The 19,810-nt window shown below is 36.1% G+C and overlaps 1 protein-coding gene across 1 annotated transcript in view; it reads left to right on the top strand.

The window, feature by feature from the left end:
- The window catches only part of HDX (highly divergent homeobox), a 133,919-nt gene that overhangs the window by 70,846 nt on the left and 43,263 nt on the right, over positions 1 to 19,810 (top strand). The window contains exon 4 of the mRNA XM_036840177.1: positions 6,870 to 7,016. Coding sequence (XP_036696072.1) covers positions 6,870 to 7,016 — 147 coding nt within the window. The remainder of the gene's footprint in view (positions 1 to 6,869; positions 7,017 to 19,810) is intronic.

Here is a 19,810-nt window from a genome sequence, read left to right as displayed (position 1 = left end):
GGTTGGGAGTCTGCCTGCCAATGCAGGGGACACGGGTTCGAGCCCTGGTCTGGGAGGATCCCACATGCCACGGAGCGGCTGGGCCCGTGAGCCACAATTGCTGAGCCTGCGCGTCTGGAGCCTGCGCTCCGTAGCAAGAGAGGCCGCGATGGTGAGAGGCCCACGCACCGCGATGAGGAGTGGCCCCCACTTGCCGCCACTGGGGAAAACCCTCGCACAGAAACGAAGACCCAACCCAGCCATAAATAAATAAATAAATAAATAAATAAAATTTAAAAAAAAAAGAAAGGTCATGAAGAACCTAGGGGCAAGACGGGAATAAAGACATAAAGATGGAGACCTACTAGAGAATGGACTTGAGGATACGGGGAGGGGGAAGGGTAAGCTGGGACAAAGTGAGAGAGTGTCATGGACATATATACACTGCCAAATGTAAAATAGATAGCTAGTGGAAGGAGGTGCATAATGCAGGGAGATCAGCTAGGTGCTTTTTGATCTAGCTGGGGTGGGATAGGGAGGGTGGGAGGGAGGGTGACACAAAAGAGAATATATATGGGGATATATGTATATGTATAACTGATTCACTTTGTTATAAAACAGAAACTAACACACCATTGTAAAGCAATTATACTCCAATAAAGATGTTTTAAAAAAAATGGGCAAAAGACTTCAATAGACATTTGTCAAATAAAATATACAAATGGGTAACAAGTATATAAAAAATGCCCAACATCACAGGAAAATGCAAATAAAAACCACAATGAAATATCACCTCATACCCATTAGCATGGTAACTATTAAAAATTTAAGCTAACAAGTGTTCGTGAGCATATGGAGAAAGTAGAACACTTGTGCACTGTTGATGGGAATGTAAAATGGTACAGTCACTATGGAAAGCGCTATGATGGTTCCTCCAAAAATTAAAAATACGATTACCATATGATCCAGACATTCAATTTCTGGGTGTATACCCCAAAGAGTTGAAAGGAGGGACTCAGATACCTGTACACCAACATTTGTAGTAGCTTTTTTCACAATAACCAAAATGTGGAAGCAACCCAAATGTCCATCAGCAGATACATTGATGAACAAATGTGGTATATACATGAAAGGGAATATTATTCATTCTTAAAAAGGGAGGAAATTCTGACACATGCTACAACATGGGTGGACCTTGAAGAAATTATGCTAAGTGTAATAAATCAGCTACAAAAAGTATTGTATTGTTCCACTTTGATAAGCTATCTGGAGTATTCAAACTCATAGAAACAGAAAGTAGAATGCTGGTTGCCAGTGGCTGGAGAGATGAGGAAATGGGAGTTTTTGTTTAATGGCTATGAAAAATTTTGGAGATTGGTTGCACAGCAATGTGAATGTATTTACCACTACTGAATTGTACACTTAAAAATAGTTAAAATGGTACATCTTATATTAGTGTGTTTGATCACAATTTGGAAAAAATTAGTTAAATTAAATTTCCACCCAGAAGTCACAATAGAGTATTCTTTATGAGGACCCCATATTCAATCTCTTATAGATAAGAAGACATTTTCACTGGGAGTAGGTACTGTATCAGTAAGTAAATTGAATGGAATAATATATCTGTAAAGCATACATTTTTTAAAATCATACAGTTTAAAAGGGTAATGCATTGCTAATCATAGAAAATGTATTTCATATGATTAAAAATATCATTGTTTACAAAAAAGATATCTAACATATGTTTAGCACAGTTCTGGTCACTAAGGGTATACAAATTTTTTAAAAAAATAATAAATAAGAAAGAAAAGCATTTCTGTGAAATATAAGGCCAATAAGCATATAAAAACGCTTGGTCTTTCTTAAAGAAATATAAATCAAAACAGCACAATACCATTTTTCACTAAACTAGCAAAAATTATAAAGTTGGATAATACCTAGCATTGATAAAGATATAGGAAAATAAGGACTATCATACATTTCAGTCTTTGTCCAGGCAATTTGTCTATATTTACAAAAAAGAAAATTAAATGCACATACTCTTTGGACAACCAATTCCATTTTGTGGTATAAGATCTAAAATTAAGTCCCCATATTATATGTGTCTTGACATCTGGGGAAAGCCGAGAGGGTCTTGAATGATGGCCCAATCACAAGTTCCCCTTACCATCGTGTTCCTGAAGATAAAGTACCATATTCAAACAACTCTCCTTAGCATGGGAACCAGGCACAGTGCCTGCTTATCCCTGAATAGCAAGCTTCAGTTCCCTGCTAGCCCACAGAATGATTCAAACAAGTCAATCACATTCTCCTGTGGGAAACAGAGATTTCACCATGCCTAGGGGTTACACCACAGCCTCTGCTTGTTCATTCTGTTTCCAAGTAGAATTACCCTATGGCCCTGCATGTCATACAATGTTCTCCTCTTATAGGCTGTAAGTATATGTGACTAATACACTACTGTTGATTTCATCTGTCTAGTGTTGGGAATCAGTTGTTTATCAATCCTCATAACCCTAAGCAGGAATCCCTTCCTTATCAACTGGAAGAAGTGGAGGTGATCAAAACATATGGCTTGGAATTTCCCATCATATATAATTGCAAATATAAAGCAAGATATAGGTACCAGAATGTCCATTTCAGCATTGATTTTAATAGCAATAACCTGAAAACCACCTAAATGTTCACCATTAGATAACTAAATTAGATAATATAATTAGAAAATATTAGATAACAATTACATAAGTAAATTGTATAGTGTCCATATGATGGAGCACAAAGTAGCAGTTAAAAAGACTGAAGTATATCTGTATGTGATGATATAGAAAGATCTTCAAGATACACTAAGTGAAAAAAATTAAATTATAGTATCATCAATTTTTTTTCTAAATGTATATGCATTTTTACCCTGGAAAGTTACCCAGGAAACTACTGACAGTGGTTGCCTTTGGTGTCAGGATTGGAAGTTTGTAACTAAGGAAGGAGAGAGACTGTAGCTCATTTTATACCTTTCTAATTGTTTGACTTTTTTTTAATCAAGTGCATAATTACTTTTATTTTTACAATGAAAATAAAAGTAAAAAGGCATGATACCTGCTATTAAGCAGCCCATTGTCTAGTGAAAAAATGAACAAGATTTCACAAAACAAGTTTGAAATCTCAACAGCATGGGTTAATATCTGGACTGATGATTGGGATAAGGCAGAGTAGTGCACAGCATATGGAAAACTGAGGGAGTAAGGTGAAGGAAGTGCTAGTTGAGCTAGAAATTTTTTTAATAGTTCTCACTTCAAAAGGGTTACTTCTAAGTACAAATATATAATTCAGTTCCACATTTAACTAAGATACATACTTAAAACAGGAAACTCTGCTCCCCAATATCAGAGTTTTGCCACTTAGTTTTATTTTTAAGAGAAAAATAAAAGAACTAAATTCCTAGAAGTGTCCTTGAGGCTGGTGAAGAGGCCAGAAGGTTTTTTTCTATTGTGTTACAATATAATCCAGGTGAAATCAAAACAATTGTCTTGTCACATGGGCCAAACCTCAGCTTTCACCTGGATTTCCAGGGTTACTGGAATGTTACTCTTCACAAAATCAGCAAGATAATTGACTAATATGTCTCCCTCACTTAAGTCAGCAGTTAAGGCTGAGGGATGTCTTGTAATGTGAAAGTGGCTTTAGATTTCAATAGAGAGACAAAACTGATTTCAACTTCAAGCTCCTCGGGGAAGAATTCACCTTCTCTTTTAAGTGTCCACATTTTTTTTCTTCAGTAAATGAGTATTCAGTTTTAATGTTAATTGATTTTTATTACCTTATTTATTTTCTTAGTTAAAATATGCTCTTAGGAGCTTTAATAATAACTGCCCTTTCCCCCATAAACTTCTACTTATCAGGCGTTGTCATAATAAGTTGCCTTCAGCATTGCTAATGCAGGAAATTTCTAACAAATCAAATCAGCTTTTATTTAGTTCAATTTAAGGGATGAATCAGCTTTGGATGTCCTCTAAATGAATTACAAATTAATTGGCTCAGTGTGTTCAGTGTTTTGTTCATTATTCCTTCCAGTTTGACAATAATGTAGGCTACCTTATAGTGGAGAATTTGGTTCAACGGAAAAATATGGGAATATTTATGCTGGCTGTTATGAATTATTTGAATCTACCTAGAACCTTACTACCATTTATTTTGCTCTTTGTTTTGCTTTGAGAATTTTAGCTCCACAACTATTGTACAATAAATATAGGAGGGACATATAATGAGATTTTTATGTTATAAATATTATAACTTGAGGGTTATTTCACTTGATTAAAAAAAAACTTGGATGACATGTTTTGATTCTTTTATTGGAAACATGTAATTTAGTATCAGTACTTGTAATAAATGTTACTCATCAGGGTTTTTTTTTTTTTAACTGGGGGGAGATCTAGCTGGTAAGGAAATTGATTGACACACTCAAAGAAAAACTGTACTATATGTCTTATGAAAAGACACATACTAATTGTACAATCTAACTTCACTTTCTTGGTGGTAAACTGAGAATTCATATATTGTTTTTCCTCCTGATAGCTAAAATTTCTTTTCAAAAGATTGTAGCTTTAAAACAAATTTGCACCTGTTGTTTAGTATTGTATCAGCTTTAGTTATGATAACTCTTTTATTTAAGTCATGGTTTATATGTTGTGTACATTATTTCCTGTTGTTACCTGTATCTAATTTAGGAGAGGGTTCCATTTTAAATTTCAGTTAGGAAGGAAACATTGAAAGCATTTTATGTCTAGGAAGGCTTTGAAGTCTAACCTCTCTGTGGGACCAGATCATTTATTCTTAGGTAGAAGGTAGCAACAGAACCTCACATCTCATGCCATCATGATTTGCCACTTTTGTCCTCAATTCATTCAGTCTCACAGGCTTTCTCTGTCTCTCACTCTCGCTCTCACCACATTCTTTCATCACAAACACACACATACACATACAGGGTTTTGCAGCATATAGATAGATAGATAGATAGATAGATAGATAGATAGATAGATAGATATAGATATTTAGTTTTCAAATTTTATTTTTATTTAAAATTTTGGTCATAAAAGTTCCTAATAAATTTTTTAAACAATATTTAACTTAGGAAGTAAAAAGTCTTCTGTTTTCCCTATATATAGTTGGTTATTATATATTCTTGCAGAACTTCTTCCACGTGTCAGCATTTTTCTTTTGTTTTCCTTTTTGTTTTTTTAACATCTTTATTGCAGTATAATTGCTTTACAATGGTGTGTTAGTTTCTGCTGTATAGCAAAGTGAATCAGCTATATGTATACATATATCCCCATATCCCCTCAACAGCATATATATATATTTTTTTAAATAAATTTATTTATTTATTTATTTATTGGCTGCATTGGGTCTTCATTGCTGTGCACAGGCTTTCTCTAGTTGTGGCGAGCGGGGGCTACTCTTTGTTGCAGTTGAGGTGTGCGGGCTTCTCATTACGGTGGCTTCTCTTTGTTGCGGAGCACAGGCTCTAGGCATGTGGGCTACAGTAGTTGTGGCATGCAGGCTCAGTAGTTGTGGCTCGCAGGCTTAGTTGCTCCACGGCATGTGAGATCCTCCCGGACCAGGGCTCGAACCCATGTCCCTTGCATTGGCAGGCAGATTCTTAACCACTGCACCATCAGGGAAGCCCCTATATTTTTAATTAAAGTTAATTTTCAGATTTTTTTACCACCCCTTGAGATAATTGGAGACACCATAGGGATAAAGCTACTAGAAAAAAATCAGATATATTTCTACATCTAGCCCTGCTATGGTCTCTCTGTGCCCTGTTGAATAAGTCCTTTAACCTTTCTTTTCATGACTCCTTATTCACAAATAGAGGTCATTATTCTATCATGCTTCTAATTTATTTCCTAGGGATGCCTCCAGGATTTGCTGAATTCAAACAGTATATAAAGTCCATAGTTTATTGGTTTAAAAAAACCCTAAGAATAAAAAGGATGGGCTTATTCTGAAACTTTCAGAAGCCATAAATATGATTCTTTTAAAACAACATTATCTTTGGGGCTTCCCTGGTGGCGCAGTGGTTGAGAATCTGCCTGCTAATGCCGGGGACGCGGGTTCGAGCCCTGGTCTGGGAAGATCCCACATGCTGCGGAGCATCTGGGCCCGTGAGCCACAACTACTGAGCCTGCACGTCTGGAGCCTGTGCTCCACAACAAGAGAGGCCATGATAGTGAGAGGCCCGCACACCGCGATGAAGAGTGGCGCCCGCTCGCCACAACTAGAGAAAGCCCTCGCACAGAAACGAAGACCCAATACAGCCAAAAATTAATTAATTAATTAATTAATTTAAAAAAACAACATTATCTTATTACATTTCTCTTATTTAGTCTTTTAATTAATTATAACATTAGTAGGAGCCTATCTGTGGTAAGTCTAGATTAATTTATCAAAAGACAACACCGTGACATGATCCTGACTCTGGTATTTTTTAAATATATGTAGTGTGAATGTGAATACATGTATTATAGAAAAACGTTTGAAAAAACATATATTAGAATTAACAAGTGTAATTTCAGGATTGTTAGTGATTTAAATTTTCTTCTTTTTAAATATATCTGTATTTTCTACAATTAATACGTATTATTTGTGTGACTACAACCATTTTAAGACAACATTGCTTAATTGTTATCAGGTAAATTTTTTTACTCATTTTATTCTAGCACACTTTCATGTCAGAGTAATAAATACCATGATAATGCCCATTTCAGCAAGGGGGAACACAGAGTAAGAATTGTGAAATTAATTTATGTGTTGAAAGTAACCTAGCACATATCACTCTGATGATTTAATATTCTTCCTTTGAGTATTCTAATTTTTAAAAATGTTTTTTACAGCTACAAGACCGCACTCAGTTCAGTGACCAAGACTTAGCCACCCTCAAGAAGTACTGGGACAATGGCATGACCAGCCTTGGCTCTGTTTGTAGAGAGAAAATTGAAGCAGTTGCAACTGAATTGAATGTTGACTGTGAAATAGTTCGGGTAAGGCATTTTCAATAATTTTCATGTTTTGGTTGATGAGTGTCAGAAATGAAAGCCCTAAAAAGTTGTATGGTTTGCGTTTCTCTAATTAGTGAAGTGGAGCATCTTTTCATGTGCTTTTTGGCCATCTGTATGTCTTCTTTGGAGAAATGTCTATTTAGAGATTCTGCCCATTTTTTGGTTGGGTTGTTTGTTTTTTTCATATTGAGCTGCATGAGCTGTTTATATATTTTGGAGATTAATCCCTTGTCAGTTGCTTCATTTGCAAATATTTTCTCCCATTCTGAGGGTTGTGTTTTCATTGTGTTTATGGTTTCCTTTGCTGTGAAAAACCTTTTAAGTTTCATTAGGTCCCATTTGTTTACTTTTGTTTTTATTTCCATTTCTCTAGGAGGAAGGTCAAAAAAGATCTTGCTGTGATTTATGTCAAAGTGTGTTCTGCCTGTGTTTTCCTCTAAGAGTTTTATAGTGTCTGGCCTTACATTTAGGTCTTTAATCCATTTAGAGTTTATTTTTGTGTATGGTGTTAGGGAGTGTTCTGTTTTCATTCTTTCACATGTAGCTGTCCAGTTTTCCCAGCACTACTTACTGAAGAGATTGTCTTTTCTCCATTGTATATTCTTGCCTCCTTAGTCATAGATTAGTTGACCATAGGTGAATGGATTTATCTCTGGACTTTCTGTCCTGTTCCATTGATTTATATATCTGTTTTTGTGTCAGTACCATACTTTTTTGATTACTGTTTTGATTACTGTAGCTTTGTAGTATAGTCTGAAGTCAGCCTGATTCCTTCAGCTCCATTCTTCTTTCTCAAGATCACTTTGGCTAGTTGGGGTCTTCTGTGTTTCCATACAAATTCTAAAATTTTTTGCTCTAGTTCTCTGAAAAATGCCTCACACTGGTCAGAATGGCCATCATCAAAAAATCTACAAACAATAAATACTGGAGAGAGTGTGGAGAAAAGGGGACCATCCTACACTGTTAGTGGGAATGTAAATTGGTACAACCATTATGGAGAACAGTATGGAGGTTTCTTAAAAAACTAAATATAGAGCTACCATATGATCCAGCAATCCCATTCCTGGGCATATATCCAGAGAAAACCAAAATTCAAAAAGATACATACATCCCAATGTTCACTGCAGCACTATTTACAGTAGCCAAGACATGGAAGCAACCTAAATGTCCATCAACAGAGGAATGGATAAAGAAGATGTGGTACATATATGCAATGGAATATTACTCAGCCATAAAAAGAGAATGAAATAATGCCATTTGCAGCAACATGAATGGACCTAGAGATTATCATACTAAGTGAAGTAAGTCAGACAGAGAAAGACAAATAGCATATGATATCACTTATATGTGGAATCTAATTTTAAAAATGATACAAATGGACTTATATACAAAAGAGAAACAGACTCACAGATCTTGAAATCAAACTTATGGTTACCAAAGGGAAAATGTGGCAGGAAGTGATAAATTAGGAGATTGAGATTAACATGTACATACTTCTATATATAAAATTGATAACTAAAAAGGACCTACACTGTAACACAGGGAACTTTACTCAATATTCTCTAATAACCTCTATGGGAAAAGAATCTGAAAAAGAATGGATATATGTATAACTGATTCACTTCGCTGTATACCTGAAACTAACACAACATTGTAAATCAGCTATACTCCAATAAAAATTAATTTAAAATATTGTATGAGGTGCTTTAAACAACGCCATCAATAAAGTGAAAAAGATAACCCACAGAATGGGAGGAAATATGTTCAAATCATATATCTGATAAGGATCTTATCCAGAATATGTAAAGAACTCTTACATATCAATAATAAAAAGGCAAATAATGCAATTTAAAAATGGGCAATAGATTAGAATAGTCATTTTTCCAAAGAAGATGTACAAGTGGCCAATAAATACACTAAAATATGTTCTACATCATTTGTCATTATGGAAATCAAAACCACAATGAGATACCTCTTAACACCCACTATAATGGCTATAATAAGAAAGACAGGTAATAAGTGTTGGCCAGGATGTGGAGCAATTGGAACCATTATACACTTCTGGTGAAAATATAAAATGTTTTAACTACTTTGGAAAACAGTCCTCAAAATTTTTAACATAGAGTTATCATATGACAGCAATTCCATTCTTAGGTATACACTCAAAAGAAATGAAAAGTATGTCCACTCAAAAACTTATACATGGAGATGCAGAATCTCTCGTATGGAGGGCCAACTATGGGACTTGAGTATCTTGGATTTTGGTATCCCCGATGAGTCTTGGAACCAATCCCCCCAAGGCTACTTCCCGACTGTAGAGTCACATAACTAAGTTGTTGCAAGCATACTTAAAATGTTTCCAATAATTGCATCAAGTGAAAAAAAAAAAAGGATATTTCCTTTAGTGTTTACATCTACATTGATAACATCAATTCATTATGTTTTTTTTGTTATTCAGACCAGAGCAGCTTGTTTCTTTATTGCAGATAATACAGTTCATTCAGAGCTTTCAAAATGTGCTTGAAGAGAGAGGTGTAGAATTATGCAACATCATTTCAACATATATGACTACAGAACACTTTTTTCAAAAGACTGACATTACACAGGGACATCAGTTAAGGGGTCATTGCTTTAAGTGTCTTCACACTTGTGATATTTTATTTTTTCTTTGAACTAGTCCTATGAGGTATAGAAGAACAAGGTCACACCTTTCAGATAAAAATGTTGCTAATAAATAATTAAAACTAACTGATATATCAAGTATTGATTGAATATATAGGATATCATTTACTATTCTAGTCACCATAGGGCTAGAATGAAAATGTAAATCTTAGTTCTTGCTCTACTTGAAGAGATAAGTCATACAAGAGGAAAACAACCATGAAATGGTACTTTCTTTTTATCCAACAATATTTTTATACAAGTTTTAATACATAATGGTATCTGATGTTGCCTGATTACTGAAAATAAGACACATGGATGGTAAATTATTCACTGAAGTTATAAGCAGGTCAGTTCTAGACCTTACATTACCACTTGAGCTTTGTGAATTCCAAAAGAAAATCACTAACTGGTATAATGTCTATCATATAAAGAAAAGAAAGGATAACTAGATCCCCCAATAATTAGTCAGCAATATCAATGCACCAGCACTGGGGTATTGTTGAATCCAACCTCGTGATCTTCTAAAAATGACCATTCAAAAGTCCCTGGGAAATCACCAGACTCCTTTAGAAGGATCTAGCTAGAACTCTCTGTGTTTCTATAATAATATTTTATTGATCAAGATTGACAAAGTAGAACATTACCCTTCATTTCCAAAGAGAGACACAGGGTCCTTGGTTTGTTATTTAAGAAGTGTGTCCTCACCAAATGAACCTACCTATGAAACAGAAACAGACTCACAGACATAGAGAACAGACCTGTGGTTGCCAAGGGTGGGGGGTGGGGGAGAGATGGAGTGAGAGTTTGGGGTTAGCAGATGCAAACTATTATATACAGAAGAGATAAACAGCAAGGTCTTACTGTATTTCACAGGGAACTGTATTCAATATCCTGTGATAAACCATAGTGGAAAAGAATATAAAAAAGAATGTGCATATATATATATATATATAACTGAATCACTTTGCTGTACAGCAGAAATTAACACAACATTGTAAATCAACTATACTTCAATTTAAAAAAAAAGAAGTGTGTCCTGTAAAATTAACATTATCTTTAGTCTTAATGAAAGATTATTACAAGGGCTTCTAACAATGGGGAACTTACACTACAAAACTTGGCCAGCATGTAATAATGAGAGATATTTTTCTGTCATATAATTTTTAAAAGACAGTATATTTGCTTTGGTTGGAGGTTTTGGCATTCTCCACTAATGACCTCTCTACTACCTGTTACATTATTAACATTAACTTGTTTTGAGAATTGGCAAAAAGTTGCTATATCATATTACTTCAAGTGGTTCTATGGTACTACAAACATAAACTAGGGACCAAAGAAACAATAAAAATATTCATCTATGTTAAGAGACTTATTATTCATAATGGTCAGAAATTCTGAATTCTACATATAATACAAGGTGGAATTTCAATTAACGCTTTAATATTATGGTGACAGCATTCACAGCTCAACCAGTAACTAATGGGATAACTTTGGGTGTCACTCTCTAAAATTCAGTGTTCACAGCTGTTTTAAAAAAGAGAGAGAGAGAGAGAACAAATTACCTGCTTCACTGAGGTGAAAGAAATGAGAACTGAATATGTTCTAAGGATCACTGGTCCCTTCAGGGAGCCAGTTCCAAATTACTTAGGAAAACACTTAATACTATACCTTTCCCATGCCCCCAGGAGATTAGTATAAGTATCAACATACTCCAAGGCTCTGTGAAGTTCTGCTGTATTGAAATTTATTAACTTTCCATAACCAAGTATTTCTCCAGTCTACTTGTTCCCAAAACAATTCTGCTTTTTCCTGTTAACACCTATTTGTACCCCCAGGAATCAGTGCTCCCCAGAACACACTTGAGGGTGATGCCTCATGAAAACAAAAAGATGAATTTTAATGACCTCCAGGAATAAAAGTTTTGAACTTGATGATGTTATTCTTTCTGATTATAAGCAACACACACAAGACACCCTTGCCACCCTTGCTGGAGGTAGCTGCAGAGTTCAAGTACCGATAATGTAACAGTGATGAGTTTGTACGGAGAGCAAACTGGATGCATCTCGTGATGCTACCTATACAGAATGAGGTAAAGCTCTTTTGAGTGTGAACATCGATTCATCTTTATTAAGAAAAATTGATTTGACTTTGAAGCAAAAGTTTATCAATTTCAAAATTATATCGGGCTTCCCTGGTGGCGCAGTGGTTGGGAGTCTGCCTGCCAGTGCAGGGGACACGGGTTCGAGCCCTGGTCCGGGAAGATCCCACATGCCGCAGAGCAACTGGGCCCGTGAGCCACAACTACTGAGCCTGCGCGTCTGGAGCCTGTGCTCCGCAAGAAGTAGAGGCCGCGATGGTGAGAGGTCCGCACACCGCGATGAAGAGTGGCCCCCGCTTGCCGCAGCTGGGGAGAGCCCTCGCACAGAAACGAAGACCCAACACAGCCATAAATAAATAAATTTAAAAAAAAATTATATCTATTCAAATTAAATAAGACTACCAATTCTTGTGTCAGCTTACCATCATTAACATGAAAATCAAAAAGACATACTATAAATTGAAAAGAAACTCTAAGCTTATGAATATCAACAAAGTATCCTTCAAATTTTTCTTGTAATTTTTGAAATCCTTGTTTATAGAACTGGTGATTACTGCTACAATCTGCACATTGATTCATATTAGAAAAGTGTATAAAATAATCATTTTTATTGATTTGAAAAGTTTTAATCTTAGCAAAAATTATCACACTTGTCTGGGTAATTCACAAATAAGCTCTTCCTTTCATTGAATCTTCAAATTTAACTTGATCTTATGCAGTGTGATCTCAGTGAAAAAAGTAGAAATCACATTGCCAGTTTTGTCTTTTATTAGTGAATATTCGGTAAACATTACTACTGTGGACTTATTGTGTCACTTCCAAATTCAGATGTTGAAACCCTAATCCACAATATGATGATATTTAGAGGTGGGGCCTTTGTAAGGTAATTAGGTTAAATTAGTTCCTGAGAGTGAGGACCTCAAGATAGGATTAATGCCATAATGAAAAGACCCACATCTCTCTTTCTCTCTCTTGGCCCTGTGAGGACACATGGAGAAGTTGGCTGTCTACAAGCCAGGAAGTGGACTCTCACCAGACACCAGGTCTGGTGGTGCCTTGATCTAGACAAATATTTGTTGTTTAAAGAAAACTTCTACATGGATATTCATAACAGCATTATTCATAATAGCAAAAAAGTGGGAAAAAATGCTCATCAAGTGAATGAATAGACAAAATGTGATATATGCATATAGTGGAATATTATAGAACCATATAAAGGAATAAAATACTGAAACATGCTACAAAATAGATGAATCTTGAAAACATTATGCCAAGTGAAAGAAGCTAGTCACAAAAGACTGCATATTTTATAGTTCCATTTATATGAAATGTCCAGAATAGGCACATCTATAGAGACAGAGGGTATATTAGTGGTTGCCAGGGGCTGGGGGGAGAGAGGAATGGGGAGTGACTGCTAATGGGTATAGGGTTTGTTTTTGGCATGATGAAAATGTTCTGGAATTAGCTAGTGGTAATTGTTGCACAACTCTGTGAATATGTTAAAAATCTTTTCACTGTACACATTAAATGAATGAGTTGTATGGCATGTTAAATATATCGATAACACTTTTTAAAATTGCATGAGATATCTGCCCTCTTAGCGCAGCTGGCAGCACATCAGTCTCATAAAATTGCATGAGGTGATCTGAAATACAGTACTCCCCCCTTATCTGTGGTTTTGCTTTCTGCAATTTCAGTTACCTGTGCTCAACTGCAGTCTGAAAATATTAAATGGAAAATTCCAGAAATAAACAATTCATAAGTTTTCATTTGTGCTCTGTTTGGAGTAGCATGATGGATCTTGTGTCCTCCTGCTCCATCCTAGGATGTGAATCATCCCTTTCTCCAGCGTATTCATGCTGTATATGCTACCCACCCATTAGTCACTTAGTAGCCATCTAAGTTATTAGATTGACTGTCATGGTATCTCAGTGCTTGTGTTCAAGTAACCCTTATTTTACTTAATAATTGCCCCAAATCTCAAGAGTAGTTATGCTGGCAACTCGAATATTCTCTTACTGTGCCTAGTTTATAAATTAAACTTTATTGTAGGTGTGTGTATAGAAAAAAAAAAAGTATATATAACGTTCGATACTATCCCTGGTTTCAGGCATTCACTCAGATAATGGGGGAGTACTGTACATCTCACATATTATATAATTAATGATAGATTGAAAAATTATATTGATCAGTCGTGGGAACTGTAGTTTACATTCCATTTAAAAGATACTTGTATAAGATTTAGACAGTGGCAGAAGTGTGCTGGTATTTAACAACCAGCTTTTTAAGGAAAAAAAAAAGCCCTGATTTATAACATTTGTTGATTTCTATGATATAAAGATTCCTGCCATGGCTGATTCCATGGGTCATTCAATGCAGAGTTCAAAAGAGATGCTAACAATTGGCTCTTGCGAGCAAGTATAAGTAGGCTTCAGCTCACACTGGAGGATCATTACAGAAAATCAAGAGTTAAGTACTATTAAAGAAAAAGGACAAAACGCAGAACTCTTCCAGAGGAAGAAATAAAGTATTTTCTCATACATACATGAAGAAAGAGGGAGAAATATAGGGAGAAATCATAGAGCACATTCCTCAAAATAAATAGTATTCTCAAAATAAATACTGCCCTGTCCAGAGCCGTGTTTTTAATTTTTTTTAGGATTCAGATGAGAAATCAAATAAAATCCTGTATTTACTGAGCATGCTATGTGTTATATATACGAACAGGGAACTAGAAATGCATTAGACACTTGTCCTATTTCTAAGGAGCTTAAAGTCTAGCAAAAGGGGTGACAAAAGAATATAAATGACTGAAGAGGAATTGGAGTGGCATCATGGTATGAGGAGCCTAAACAAAAGCCACAATTAGGGAAATACAGAGCATGTGTTTTTGTTGTCATTGTTGTTTTTAATGTTTCTTTAAGTCAAAGTTATACATGCACATAGCTTAAGGAGCTAAGTTCTGTAGAACTTGCTACAAAACCAACATTTTTTTTTTAAATCCACAAGCATTTATTTATTTTTTAATGGATGAAAATATTTGAATACTTTATTTTATTTTATTTTATTTTTTAAACATCTTTATTGGAGTATAATTGCTTTACAATGGTGTGTTAGTTTCTGCAAAACCAACATTCTTTACTCCTCTCCTCCTACCATTTCCCGATAGCCAGAGTCAACTACTTTCTACTCTTTTAGATGATCCCTTTGGTATTTACCACCATCTGAATAATGTGGTATATTAATTAGAATTAGGTTTTGCTGTGAATAACAAAAAGACTCAAAATAACAGTGGCTTAAACAAGATATTTCAATTCCATGTACAAGTCCAGAGCTGGCATGGCCGTTCTGCCTTGTGAAGTCCTCAAGAGACTCTAATGCCTTCCATCGTCCATTCTGCCATCCCTATGATGTAGCCCTGGTCCTCAAGGTCCAAAATTATGGCATTTATGGTCCAGGCAGCATGACAGAGATGGGGAGAAAGAAGGGACAAAAAGTGTGTACTAGCTATCTTTTAAAAGGGATTCCCAGAAACTGCCACAAAACACATTCACTTAAATCCCATTGGCTAAATATTAGTCACATGGTCATACCTAACTAAAAGGGAAGCTGCAAATGTAGTTATATTGTAGGGAGTCATGTGCCCAGCTAAACTTTCAGTTATTATTGGAAGAGGGAGAAAGATATTGGGGAACACCTAGCTGTCTCATCTATCTGTTTATATCACTACTTCCTGATTTTTCAGTGTTAGGCATTGTTGATTGATTTTTGACTATGAAATGCAAGGCATTTTTTCTAACTCTTTCAAGATCTCTTTATTGATCCTTTCACCTACATGCATACTTCTTCTCTTCTTATCCTCACAGTATAATTATTCCATAATTTTGGTTAGTTTGATATTCAGTGTTAACATTATTATGACTATGTAAATGCTTTACACATTTGACTTGTGTGGTATGATATTATTTTTTGACCTTTTCTGCATACTATTATTTTGTTTCCTTGGAGTTCTTTATTTACTTAGGTTTTGGTTTTTGTATGTTTGCTTGCTTAATTTTCTAGGTACTACTACTAATTTATCCTCAAAACCTTCCCCAGTTGTACATACCTCCTTTCAATACATTCATACACATTTGGTAGTGCAGCAATTTTATCGTCTTAAAGAAACTTTCCTGGAACTTCTGAGCTGCTCCAACATGAATTGGTTACTCTGCACCTGGAGCACAACTGTTACCCTGAGATTTCCATATTCAATCTGTTTGTTTTTTTGCTATACTTTCAGTAAGATATCCTCAAATTTATCTTCCAACTTTTCTACTGAGTTTTTTTTCATTTTTGTTCTTATTCAATCTGCCACTGATACTAATAAACTCCACGTGCCATGACAGCAGCATTCAGGCTCCATGGACTGTCGTAAGGGTTCCTGGAGACCCCATACTGCAGGAGAGAGGACACAGAGACAGAGTATTACTAAAAACATACTCTTCCAAAATGAAAGATAAGATAACCACAGGGTTCCTCACTAAGATTCTATTTGATATAAAGGAGTTTTAGGCATAACTGAGGTTAAAAATGGTCAAAGCCATGGATACTGTGCAGAAATCTTTATCCCTATAGAAAATACTAACATACAGAAAAAGAAAGAAGTATTACCATTTTCTTCTTGCTTATGGCTTGTTAAAGCTTCTACTAGAGGAAAGAATAGTGAACTGCTTACTATCTTTTTATTTTTAGTGGTTTTCCAAAATGCATCATGCCCACAGCAGAAAGAAACTTTGAAAAGGTTATGTGTTGTAATAGGACCTCTTTTGTAATATTAGATAAACTGCAAATAAGAATATGTTTGCCACATAAATATATTCCTGAGATTGTGGTAGAAACTATGTAGATGTTTTAAAGTCTAATAGACCTTCTAGTTATTGATCACCAAAATGAACTTTGCCTCAGGATGTCTAGTTAGCCATTACTTGTGGAATAATGTGGAAATTTTAGATTCATGTTTCCTTGTTATATCTTATACTTCTAAAAAAGCCTAGGAAGCAAATTTGGTATATTTTCCCTTTAACTTCATTGAATATTATGTACATACATTTCTTTAATGTGGAATGTTTTCCCAGGTTCGTGCCTATTATTTAGTGACTTATTTATTCATGAAAGATAAACCGAACACCTATTATGTGCCAGAACTCTTCTAGATGCCATGAGAAAAACGCAGCTCTCCTTCAGAATTTGCAATTTAGCATGGTCAAATTTTTTAAAGTCTCTGCGCTTCAGTAAACGTAAATGGACATAATATAACAGAGGGTTGTTTTGAGATAATGTATGTGGATAATAAGTGTAAAGCACTATAAGTCACCCATAAAAGTTTGTTCCCTCCCCTATCTCTCTGCAATTCAGTTTAATGCCTACCCTTTCCATCTGTGTTTTCACTGTAGTGGACATATGTAAAAACAAACTCTTGTATGGTCAAATATTTATATAAACAACACATGTTTGAATGTTTAAAATACATTTTGAAAGACAAGTAAATTTCATGGAAAACAGATGTATGTTTTTACATTTTAGATTATGTTTATTTTCCAAGGATCATGACTAAATTTGAAATGCCTTTAAATAGAAGAATGCTTTTCACTTATACTGTTTTTAGCTTGTTTTTGCATTAAATATAACCCTCCACCACCACTGTGTATGAAAAACAAATTGTAAACTCTCTATTATATAACATGGAGATTGACTTAAAGCTGGTGGGCATCTTGAGATTGAATACCATACTCTTATTTTATATAAGAAAAGTGTAGATAGATGGGGGTATGGCTCACCGAAGGTCACACAGCTGGTCAGTGATTAGAGTCCAGATCTCTTTATTACCAGTCTACCATTATTTTCATTTCCATTTCACCAGTCTATGCCTTGCCATAAGAATTACTTTGCATATTTCTTAAAAGTACAGAATCTTGTTAAAGCTAAAGCCTCTGGCAAGTACTGAAATTGGAATTGATCATTTCCTAAGGTGCAGCATTAATCTCTCTTATGTAATGTATCACCATGTACATATTTTTCTACATGAGCTTCTCTGAGGACAACAGTTATAAACGCTTGATGGGGCATATGCCAGAGTGTAAAAAAGAAAAATATACTGATTAACAAGACTCGAAAAGAAAGGTGGGGGGAGACCTTCCAGATAGCGGAGGAGTAAGATGCGGAGATCACCTTCCTCCCCACAAATACATCAAAAATACATCTACATGTGGAACAACTCCTACATAACACCTACTGAATGCTGGCAGAAGACCTCAGACTTCCCAAAAGGCAAGAAATTCCCCACGTACCTAGGTAGGGCAAAAGAAAAAAGGAAAAACAGAGACAAAAGAATAGGAATGGGACCTGCACATCTGAGAGGGAGCTGTGAAGGAGGAAATGTTTCCATACACTAGGAAGCCCCTTCAGTGGCGGAGACAGGCGGTGGGCAGGGGGGAAGCTTTGGAGCCATGGAGGAGAGTACAGCAACAGGGGTGTAGAGGGCAAAACAGAGAGATTCCCGCACAAAGGATCAGTGCTGACCAGCACTTACCAGCCTGAGAGGCTTGTCTGCTCACCCACCAGGGCAGGTGGGGGCTGGGAGCTGAGGCTCTGGCTTCGGAGGTAAGATCCCAGGCAGAGGACTGGGGTTGGCTGTGTGAACACAGCCTGATGGGGGCTAGTGCACCACAGCTAGCTGGGAGGGAGTCTGGGAAAAAATCTGGACCTGCCTAAGAGGCAAGAGACAATTGTTTCTGGGTGCTCGAGGAGAGGAGATTTAGAGCACTGCCTAAACAACCTCCAGAGATGGGCATGAGCAGGCTATCAGCACAGACACCAAAGACAGCCATGAAATGCTAAGGCTGCTGCTGCAGCCACCAAGAAGCCTGTGTGCAAGCACAGGTCACTATCCACACCTCCCCTCCCAGGAGCCTGTGCAGCGCACCACTACCAGGGTCCCATGATCCAGGGACAACTTCCCCAGAAGAACACACGGTGCACCTCAAGCTCTTGCAACATCATGCCGGCCTCTGCCACCACAGGCTCAACCTGCATTCCATACCCCTGCCACCCCCTGGGCTGAGTGAGCCAGAGACCCCTAAACAACTGCTACTTTAACCCCGTCCTGTCTGGGCAAAGAACAGACACCCTCAGGCGACCTACACGCAGAGGCAGGGCAAAACCCAAAGCCAAACCCCAGGAGCTGTGCAAACAAAGAAGAGAAAGGGGAATTTCTCCCAGCAGCCTCAGGAGCAGTAGATTAAATGTCCACAATCAATTTGATGCAGCCTGCATCTGTGAAATACCTGACTAGATAACAAATGATCCCAAAATTGAGGTGCTGAATTTTAGGAGCAACTCTAGACTTGGGGTTGGCCTTCTGCATCTAATTTGTTTCTGATTTTAAGTTTATTTTAGTTTACTATTTAGAGTTTATTATCATTGGTAGATTTGTTTATCGATTTGGTTGTCCTCTTCTTCCTTTTTTTTCTCTTATATATAGATATATATTTTTTCCTTATTCTCTTTTTGTGATGGTGTATGTGTATGCTTCTTTGTGTGATTTGTCTGCATAGCCTTGCTTTTACCATTTGTCCTAGGGTTCTGTCTGTCCATTTTGTTTGTTTGTTTGTTTGATTTTTAGTATAGTTTTTAACGCTTGTTATAATTGGTGGTTTGTTTTTTGGATTGGCTGCTTTCTTCTTGCTATCTTTCTTTGTTTTTCCTTTTTTTATTACCTTATAATTTTTTTTTAATTTTTAATACTTATTTTTTATTTTAATTACATTTTAATTTAATTTAATTTTATTTTTTTCCTCCTTTCTTTTTTTCTCCCTTTTTTTTTGAGCCGTGTGGCTGACATGGTCTTGGTGCTCCAGCCAGGTGTAAGGCCTGTGCCACTGAGGTGGGAGAGCCGAGTTCAGGACATTGATCTAACAGAGACCTCCAAGATCCACATAATATGAAGCAACAAAAGTTCTCCCAGAGATCACGA

Source organism: Balaenoptera musculus, chromosome X, assembly GCF_009873245.2.
Source record: "Balaenoptera musculus isolate JJ_BM4_2016_0621 chromosome X, mBalMus1.pri.v3, whole genome shotgun sequence".
Lineage (NCBI taxonomy): Eukaryota > Metazoa > Chordata > Mammalia > Artiodactyla > Balaenopteridae > Balaenoptera > Balaenoptera musculus.
The sequence above is the reverse complement of the archived record's forward strand: the minus strand, read 5'-3'. Positions and strand labels throughout refer to the sequence as shown.